Here is a 10446-nt window from a genome sequence, read left to right as displayed (position 1 = left end):
GATTTTAAATCTGTATTTAACCTCAGAACAATCTAAAAGTAAAAAAAGAGGTGCTAAAGTCTGATTTTGTGGTGGCTGTGCTTTAAAATTAAATTATTATAATCTTTATTTAAGTGATGAAGGATTCTGAAAGTCTGACAGTAATCAGTATTGAGTACTACTGTAAGGTTAACCCTGCCTGCTTTAAATGTTTGAAAATGATTAACAGTTTAGAAACAATTAAAAAAAGTAGAAATTTAAAGGGGTCATATGATGCGATTTCAAGTTTTCCTTTCTCATTTCCGACGAGTGCTTGCGGTGTTCGGCCAATCACAATGCACTGGGTCAGCTGGCCAATCAGAGCAGACTGCTCTTGTCGGAAGGAGGGACTTTGTAGAAAACGAAGCGTTTGAGAGAGGCGGGGCATAGAGGACCTACAATAATGTACAGTATTTGAAAAATAATGTGTTTTCTGAACATTAAAGCATGTCAACATATTCTGTTACACCAAATACACAAAATAATGATCTTTAAAAAAGCATCATATGACCCCTTTAAATTTAAAATTGAATTGAAAAGTAATCAGTTACATTACTTTAATAAAGTAATTGAAATAGTTACACTACTTATTACATTTTAAATAGGGTAACTTATAATCTGTAACTTATTGCTTTTAAAAGTAACCTTCCCAACACTGCGTGCCACTGGTGCCACCCAAAAAATTCTGGCTGACCGACAGGTCATAGTTGGCTGGGCTATAACGATAACTATATTAGCATCCATACCTTTGCACAATAACATTGTTTATTATAAGCACACACTGCAGTTCTGCTGTCTTTAAATGCTTGAGCTAAGTGGGATGGATTCTGATTGGCTGTCAACTTTTTTTATTGCTTATAAACTGGAAACAAAATCATTCTGGAAGTTATTCCGACGATATGGTTCCTCTGTGCTGTTATTGCTATACTTGTGATGTGGAATCTGCTATTCTTTTAAATTTAGAATGATTTTTAAAACTATATCCACCTTTTATTCTTAAACGCGGAAGTAAGCCTATGGGCGAGACTTCTGGTTCGTTAGCCACTACAGGGAAATAACGAGAAGAATAACGACGTGCAGTAAACGGTAAAACTGTTTGCATTACAAACCAGTGTGTTCATAATTAAGATAATACACTAAAATAATATGGTAAGACGCACCAATTTGCAGTATCAAGCAGCAAAACCAGTTGTTTTGTACAGCTTAAAATAGCTGGAAGCAAATGAGACCGGAAGCAAGACCCATAGAATTTTTACGTGAGGAAGAAGGTGGATAGTTATAGTTATGGTCCTTGGTGTAAATGGGCCTTCAGTCAATGGGAGAATTTCTAAGTGAACATTTCAACAGACACAGGGAGAATACTCTACTTTGAGAGCCCAGTATGTGTGGTCCATTGGGATCTCTTAGAGGTTCTTGCTCATGGCGTTCTGCAGCATGGGCTCGGTGTCCTGACTTTTCCTCTGTGCACTGACACGGCTTTTCAAAGTTCCTAGTTGGAGCCGTGGCCAAACCTGAAAGTGAACATTAATATATCATATATCATAGCGTATACAATCATGTGACATTAATAATGAAGTAATTAGTAGTATTTTATTTGCAAGATTCTTCTGACCTTGTTGTCGTTGTATTGTGTCAGAGAGATGTTGTATTATTGCTGCTTGTTTTAAGCAGAGTGACTGGAGACGGACAAACTCCTGATACAGTGCTGCATACGCCTCCTCCATCTAAGAGCGGTTATCAGTGGAGTAAATGAAAAATAAAACTTACTTAAAAGTCTTTGAGCTTGCGGTCTTGAAGACTTCTGTAGAGGGAGATAAAAAATATATATAGAAATGAGGAAATCTATTCACTAAAAAAATAGAGAAAGAAATTTTCATAATTATTAACAAGAAAAAGTACAAAATTACATTTAATTGATTAGTGTGGTAAGCTTATACTCAGTGAAACCTGCCATTCAAAAGCCTATTGTTTTTTTCAGCTAATTAAAAAAAAAAAAAATTTTTATGCTTTATTGTCAACAAGTAGCATGTACAGTGCCATATCTCACTATATAACAAAAACATTTCACATGCCTCAACAAGAAGGAACAAGGAAAAAGATAGAAGTGTTCCAATGCAACTTTCCTTTTCTATTAAAGGGGTCATATGATGTGAATTCAAGTTTTCCTTTCTCTTTGGAGTGTTACAAGCTGATTGTGCATAGATAAGATCCCTGAAGTTGCAAAGACTAAAGTCTCAAAACCAAAGTGTTCGGCCAATCACAATGCATTGGGTCAGCTGGCCAATCAGAGCAGTCTGCTCTGATTGGCCAATCACAATGCACTGGGTCAGTTGGCCAATCAGAGCAGACTGCGCTTGTCGGAAGGAGGGACTTTGTAGAAAACGAGAGAGGCGGGGCATAGAGGACCTACAATAATGTACAGTATTTGAAAAATAATGTGTTTTTTGAACATTAAAGCATGTCAACATATTCTGTTACACCAAATACACAAAAAAATTATCTTTAAAAAAGCATCATATGACCCCTTTAAAATCTGTCGCAGTGTGTTCCTCCGCAACAATCCTTAAACCACAGGTGTCGACCGAAACCACAAGTTACACAGTAGCCTTTGTTTGTACCACTAGATATTCAAGAAAAATATATAGGCTAGGAAATAACTCTGCGTACGTCCTCGGAAATAGATTAAATATCACTATAATATCAATACTGACAAACACGTTATTTTCTCCTAGAAACATTCAGCTTCTGTCGCTCTGTACTGTCATCGCAATAGGTTTCTACAGTGCATTGCGGTGGCCACAGAATGAAAGCAGAAAGAGGAAGAACTTATAGCGGTCTATATAATATACATGCTTACTATATCCAAATATCCGTGATCAACCCGGTGCAACTGAAGATATCTTTTACGTCTGCCCCTCTACTGTCTCTGATGATGATGCCGTATATGCTCTCCGGCGAAAAATGTACTAAAACAAGCAAACAGTATGTGTCAGGAAATCAAAAACAGGAACTCAAACAGGAACCTCCTCCTGACCCTGGGTCTTTTTTTTTAAAGTGACCCTGCACAGAAACGGAGCATAGCTTTTATCACGTCTGCAACTCAAGGGTCCACACTTGAGACGTTACGCTTGCGTAAATAATGTGTTGTAGTTTTACGTCGTAGCGTGGAGCGAAATAGTGTCTGTCTACACTTATTACAGTGTTTTTATATTATTTAAAGTATAGTGTGCAATACTTGTAATATAATTTAATTCAATATAATTGTATTAATACAAGAAACTATTTATCACAAGTTAGCATTCCAGCAGGCCTGTCTGACTATTTGGCATAGCCTACCGTATGTTTTTGTGTCTCCTCTCCATTTTCACGAATGACAGCGTGATGAATAGTTCTTGATATCGAATTTATAGGTAGGCCTACCTGCCTTTCATTAATTTATTTGTTCACACAGTTATCATTTCTGAAATAACGTTCTGCAGAAATACCAAGTGCAGAAACTTCGTTATCAAGAGAAACCCACAGAAAACGATAGGGTGCACTATTTTACTCGTGCAAGATGTAGTACCCTAGTGAAAGAAAGTATACTTTATTGTATTTGTAATATATTACCTGTTTTAATAGTACATTGCAAATATACTAACAAAAAATGTACTCTCTTTAAATATATAAAAAGTATATTAGCATCATGCTTTTTGAGTGATTGAGGATGGACAGCAAATACATTATGAGACACTATAAATGTTGAGGATATATTTACATCTCTTAAAAAAAATGTTCCTCCATGCAAGCTCTTTAGCTAAAACAATCTGTTTGTGGTGGATGCAGAAGATGCCCCATCCTCACACTTGAAAGCCACCAGGGTCATAATTTCACAGAATGTTCCATCACAGGACAACCATGTTACAGGCCAAACCGTGACTTCTAACACAAGCTCTTTTTTTTTAAGGTCAAATATTGTCAGAACAGCTTGTCGCAAACCACATCTGTCAGCATTTTGCACCTGATGTTGATTTCTCTCAGATTTCGCATTCTCTATTATGGCAATATGTTTTAAAGACAGTCATTTGTTCATTCTTTTTGATGCCTGTCAGAAGTGGGCACGCTTGTCTGGGACACTGGGTAGGAGACACCATTGCCTATAAATACAGTACCGTTCGGCAGGGGTGTAAAACACTTGAGTCATGTTACTTGATTACTGTACTTAAGTATTATTTTGGGGGATTTGTACTTTTTTCAAGAACAATTTAAACTGACTACTTGTACTTTTACTTTATTACATTTTTGAAGAAAAAAAACGGTACTTTTTACTCCTTACAATTTGATTTAATCTTGAAAAGTACATTACATTTTTATTTTATTTTCTACTTCAGTTATGGCTTTCATCAGGTAAATGTCTGGCTTCAAAAGTTCACCATCAAATCTGAGGAAGCATATTGAGGTAACAAAGTTGTGTTTTCTCCCCCAAAAAAGTTTATTCGTTATTCTTTCTGTTTTGATAGAGCCATTGGCTGTGTAATATATTTGCTGAATGCACAAGATTGAGTGCCAATAAAATCAGTGATGAGAATTTAAATACAATTAATATTTTTGTGGGAATTATTATTTTTTTAATTAAATGTTACAAATCTCCAAAAAAGTGTTTAAATGAACATTGTATGTTAAATTAATTGTAATTTATATTTAGTGATGTTCTTACCAGGTAGTGGACGAGTTGTATTAATAATCATTATACTGTATGACACATTGAGTACACTGTAAAAAATGACCGTGAATTTAACGGTAAAAGACTGTAAAAATGCTACAGTAAAATCCTGTTAAATGGTTAACGGTAAATTCCCCTACTATATACGGTGAAAAACTGTATTGGACATGACATGTATTGGACATGTATTTAACTGTAAATTTAAGTTAAAACCGTAAAACCTAAAACGTTGCTACCGTATTTTTTACGGTAAAATTCTGCAACCACAGCTGCCGGTTTTCTAAAGTAAATTTTACGGAATTTTTTTTACAGTGTAGCAATTAGGACTGTCAATGTATATATTTTTAATCTTAATAATTACATGATTTGCTCATTTATTAATCTAATTAGTCGCAAATAAGGATTTATCGATATTTGCTGAGAAAAAACTCTAAATGCCCCGAATAAACAATTACATTTTAGTTACCGTTTTAGACAGTGATGTTGAATAAACAACACAAAAAAGAGGCCTTTCAAAATGTTAATGTTGTATGTTTTAATTCTATGACTCTCCTCATTAATTCAACACATTATTGTATTCTGTTTGTTCTTCAGATGAACACAAGCAAAGATTTTTAGTCCATATAATGCAAGGGGACAGGGCCACTTCAGAAACCACACAAAGTCAAATATTAGTATTTGTATTCTTTTGTATTTATCGCTTCACTTAAGAAGACACTGATTCATTAACAGGGGTTGTATGAGTTACTGTCATATTCATTTTTGGACGTTCCATACACTTGCATTATATGAAGAGAGATGATTTTTTTCTAAAACTCTTAGTTTGTGTTCATCTATGATGAAAGTCATATGGGATGGCATGAGGGTGGAAAAGATAGAGTTTCCGTTTAATCCCTTTCCCTTTATTTATTTATTTGTGTGTGTGTGTGTGTGTTCTGCTGTGCTGCATTTTAATTGTTGTTGTTGCACTAGATATATGCACTGTTAGAAATCACTATAGATTTAGCAGCACACTACTGTAAAAACCTACAGTACAATACCACATTTATCCATTACAGTAAAATACTGTAATTTACATTGCATTCTGGGTAATTTTGACTTGGCGGAAATATTTGACTGTATATTTTAGTATTGTTGTAACCTTGCTGTATAGCCTGACTGTAATACACCGGGCAATAATACAGGATTGCTGTAAATAGTGCGCCACCTGACGTACATGATTTGTAGTGTGGTATGAAACTGCAAGTTTAGCCAGTGAATGTTATAATCATGTGTTTGACCTGTGCCATTGCATTTTGTTTTGTTTTCTCCTTTTGACCAAACTTATGTCTGTTAGAAAAAAAGCACTTCTATTTTTTATTACTTGAGTACAATTTAAAGTTGTACTTTTTTACTTTTACACAAGTATGTTTTTGGCCATTTGTGATGTTGCCAACATGTCATGCCTCTTTCTGAAATATGTGCAACATCCACATTTTACAGGCTAAATATGGCCTCTGTTCCTCCTGTGTGACTTGGATGTTTTTATCTTTTGCTATCTTTACTCTGTCTTGTGTGGTCTACAGCATTGAATGCTGGTTACTGATGTAACCATGGTTCCTTGAGGCTATTTTGCCTATTTTGGGCCCCTTAAACAGCATATTGACTTGGGCCACCCTGGGTAGAAATCTGGTCATATAAATGCATATATATAAATGGTCTATCAGATCATAATATGGTATTAACAGCAAGGAAATTAACTAAACAACAATTCAGCAGTTCAAAAATCAGAGACCCAACAGACTTAAGTTTGGGATACCAAAATCGAGAGTAAGTCAGTTTGAATTGGAAATGAGCAACGCTGATTGGGGTAATATTTTACATTTAAATGAAGTGAATCAATGTTGCACCTCTCTAATGGAAAATTTGACTATTTTGTTAAATAAGTATCATACCTCTCAGAAAAGTTTAAGAAAAAGAATATCATTACCTTGGCTGAACAGTGACATTCGTAAAAGAAGAGACAAGGCACTAAAAACCGCTTTATCTTCTAAAGTAAATACAGATCATTTAATCTACAAAGGTTTGAGAAATAAAGTAGTACAAGAATTACGGAAGTCAAAATGATCATATTATACACAACTACACTGAACAAAATTATAAACGCAACACTTTTGTTTTTGCCCCCATTTTTCATGAGCTGAACTCAAAGATCTAAGACTTTTTCTATGTACACAAAAGGCCTATTTCGCTCAAATATTGTTCACAAATCTGTCTAAATCTGTGTTAGTGAGCACTTCTCCTTTGCCGAGATAATTCATCCACCTCACAGGTGTGGCATATCAAGATGCTGATTAGACAGCATGATTATTGCACAGGTGTGCCTTAGGCTGTGGTTGTGGAAATTCTGTGGTGAACAAAATAATTTTGTTCAGTGTAATAGAGAGTGCTAGAGGACAAAGTACAGTTTTATGGAAACAACTAAATAATGTAACAAATAAGACTCATAATCAACATATAGTTAAAGGGTTATATTTAAATGGTAAAGTAATAAATGATTAAGCTACTCTGGCACATGAGTTTAATACATATTTTATTCATTCAGTAGATGAATTAGCTCAAAATTTTAAATTAACAGCATTAGAAAATAGGGTGGAGGTGGAGGCATTAAATTTATTTTGTATTAAGGAGATTGATGAAAATAAAATAACTGAAATTATAAAAATTTTACCAAATTCAACGGCAAAGGATATTTTTAATTTAGATATTAATTTTATTAAAAAACTATAGCTCCTTGATGATACCTCCGTTAACCCATTTGGTAAATTTATCAATTAGGGAATGTATTTTTCCAGAAATTTGGAAAAAAGTCTGTAGTTACACCATTTTATAAATCAGGAGATCTTAACATGATTTCAAATTATCGTCCAATGTCAATTTTACCGGTTATGTCTAAGTTTTTAGAGAAAGTTGTGGCTGAACAATTAATAAATGATTTAGAAAGTAATAATCTCCTTCATCAACATCAATTTGGTTTTAGACCACAGCATTGCACAGAAACTGCTATTTGTTATTTTTTAGAAAAGGCTCAATCTTCTTTGGATCAGGGGCATGTAATGGGTGCTGATGTAATGGGTATTGATCTAAAAAAAAAAAAAGCCTTTGACACAGTTAACCATGCTATTTTGCTAAATTAAGTACATTTAATTTTAGTAAACAATCAATTGAATGGTTTACCTCTTATCTAAAGCAAAGGGAGCAGTGTGTAAAAATCGAGGATACAAAAGCAGTGTTTATGAGAAACAAGATGGGTTTACCTCAAGGCTCAATTTTAGGTCCAATGCTTTTTAGTTTGTTTATAAATGATCTGCCATGTAGTTGTCCAGATGTTGAGTGTATGCTGATGATACAGTAATATATACATCTGCTAAGTCATCAGCTAAGGTTGCGGCACTTTTAAATTAGCAAATGGAAAAGATATCCAGATGGCTCCAGGAAAATAATCTCACATTAGTATTTTATGTGTTTTTCTAATAGAAAGAAAACAGAAAAAAAAAAAAAAATTAGGGTACTTAACAAAGAAATAGAGGAAGTAAATGAAGTTCGCTTTTTAGGAGTAGTTCTAGATTCACAACTTAAATTTGACAAACATATAAAAAGGCTTTGTTAAGATGAATTTAAATTGTTTTAAACTCATTAGGCATTACGTTACGACTGAGGCAGCTTCATCTGTTCCTGCATACAATGATTTTGTCCTGTATCTCATATTGTATTACAGTTTGGTCTCAAACTATTGATTCTTTAATTAGAAACATTGAGATGCTGTATAATCGGGGCTTTAAAAATAATGGCTAAAAAGCCAAATCAATGGCATCATTGTCATATTTTAAAGAAATGGCATATGCTTAATTTTACGAATTTTAAAAATGTTTCATATGTGAAAATGATTTTTTAAATGCTTGCATAATAAGGCACCTTCTGTTTTATGTAATTTGGTAAAGAGATAGGATGATACAGGCCGAACTACTAGGAGCACAGAGGTTGGAAACTGTAGGATTTGGTTTTGTAGAACATCACAAGGGCAAAGAGCGTTCTCTGTAAAGGGATCCCAACTTTGGAATATGTTGCCAAATGAGTTTAAAGTGATACGTGATATAAAGTCTTTTACGTTGATGGTTAAGCACTGGCTTAAAATAAACCAGACCTGTACGCATATTTAAATTTTCATATGGTTCCTTACTAGTTATTTATTAGGATTGGAAGAGTCTGTAAAACTAGGTGCGTGTGTTTGTTCTGTATTCTGTTTGTAATGTGTGAGGATTTTATATGAAGGGTTTGTTACATTAGTGTTTTGGTACAGAGAGTTATTTTATTATAATCATTTTGGTTATTTATACATGTAATGATTTTTTTTTTGTGATGCAAAATTAGCACCTGTTATAATCTCTATGTGCAGTGCATTTTTCCAGTCTTTGCCTGGACTCATGTTTATTGTATTGGCCCTATCCAAATAAACGTATAAATAAATAAAAATCACTGCTGGAGAACTGCAGGTGTTAGTTGGTTCTTGGGGTCAGAAAGTCTCCGAAACTACAATCAGGTGGCACCTACATAACCACAACTTATTTGGGAGGGTTGGAATGAAAAAGTCTTTACTAAGATAAAAAAAAATGCCACATGTTACTGTAATCTTCATTGGGACTGAGTGCTATAGACCAGAAGATCCAATTGTATGCAATCCCATTGTATTATTTATTGAGTGTTTCCCCTTTACACATAGCTCTGCTGTCACCCGAGTTCGAGTGCTACATCCCAAATGCAAGTGATCCAAGAAATGAAAAGGAATTTGCAAACGTGCCCCGCGAACCATCCATGCCAGTGCATAAACAGCATCAGCTCATTGAGATTGCAAATGAGGGCGGATTGAAAAGTATGTTTCAGACATCCTCCCTTGCAGGCTTTTGGATTAAAACAAAGACGGAATATTCCAGAGATAGCTGCTAAGGCTCTAAAATGTTTACTTCATTTTCCAACTTCATACCTTCGCGAAGTGTGTTTTTCTGTGCTCACAGCCACTAAAACAAAGTTAGAGAGCAGACTGGACATCTGCAACACGCTTCGAGTCTCACTGTCACCCATCCTGGTTGGTACCGTATTATTGCAGGGAAACAAGTCCAGTGCTTCCAATGATTATTATGGTGAGTTGTAATGTTTTGTTTTAGTTTGTTGATGCATGCAGGTGATATAGATCTATAATTTGATGATTTATTGTAAATTAAATTTTGTTCAGAATATATATATATATATATACACACACACACACACACACAGGTATATCTTTTAGATTTGTAATGTTCTTTTAAATGGAGTCTCTTATGCTCATCAATGCTGTAATTTATTCAAAATAGAAATCTTTTCTAACAATATCACTTTTTATCCATTTAACACATCCTAGCTGAATAAAAGTATTCTAAAAGTTTCTTTTTAAAAAAAGAAAAAAAAGAAATGTACTGACCCCAAACTTTTTTTTTTTAATAGTTGTGTGTATTTAACACAATTTTTATTTTGAATAAATACTGTTCTTTTTAACCTTTTATTTATCAAAGAATCCTGAAAAAATATCACAAGTCCCAAAAAATATTAAGCAAAACAACTGTTTCCAACATTGATTATAAATCAGCATATTAGAATGATTTCTGAAGGGTCATGTGACACTAAAATCTGGAATAATGATGCTGAATATTCAG

At 34.1% G+C, this 10446-nt stretch overlaps 1 protein-coding gene across 1 annotated transcript in view; it reads right to left on the bottom strand.

The window, feature by feature from the left end:
• The window catches only part of LOC107737353 (uncharacterized), a 4725-nt gene extending 1712 nt beyond the window's left edge, over nt 1-3013 (bottom strand). Inside the window, exons 1-3 of the mRNA XM_016548830.1 lie at nt 2876-3013; nt 1631-1819; nt 1386-1529 (exon numbers count right to left, since the gene is read on the bottom strand). Coding sequence (XP_016404316.1) covers nt 1386-1529; nt 1631-1742 — 256 coding nt within the window. The 5' untranslated portion in view covers nt 1743-1819; nt 2876-3013. The remainder of the gene's footprint in view (nt 1-1385; nt 1530-1630; nt 1820-2875) is intronic.
• Between the last annotated feature and the right edge of the window lie 7433 nt (nt 3014-10446).

The sequence above is a fragment of the Sinocyclocheilus rhinocerous genome, unplaced genomic scaffold (assembly GCF_001515625.1).
Source record: "Sinocyclocheilus rhinocerous isolate Xijiao unplaced genomic scaffold, SAMN03320098_v1.1 scaffold133, whole genome shotgun sequence".
Classification (NCBI taxonomy): Eukaryota; Metazoa; Chordata; class Actinopteri; order Cypriniformes; family Cyprinidae; genus Sinocyclocheilus; species Sinocyclocheilus rhinocerous.
The sequence above is the reverse complement of the archived record's forward strand: the minus strand, read 5'-3'. Positions and strand labels throughout refer to the sequence as shown.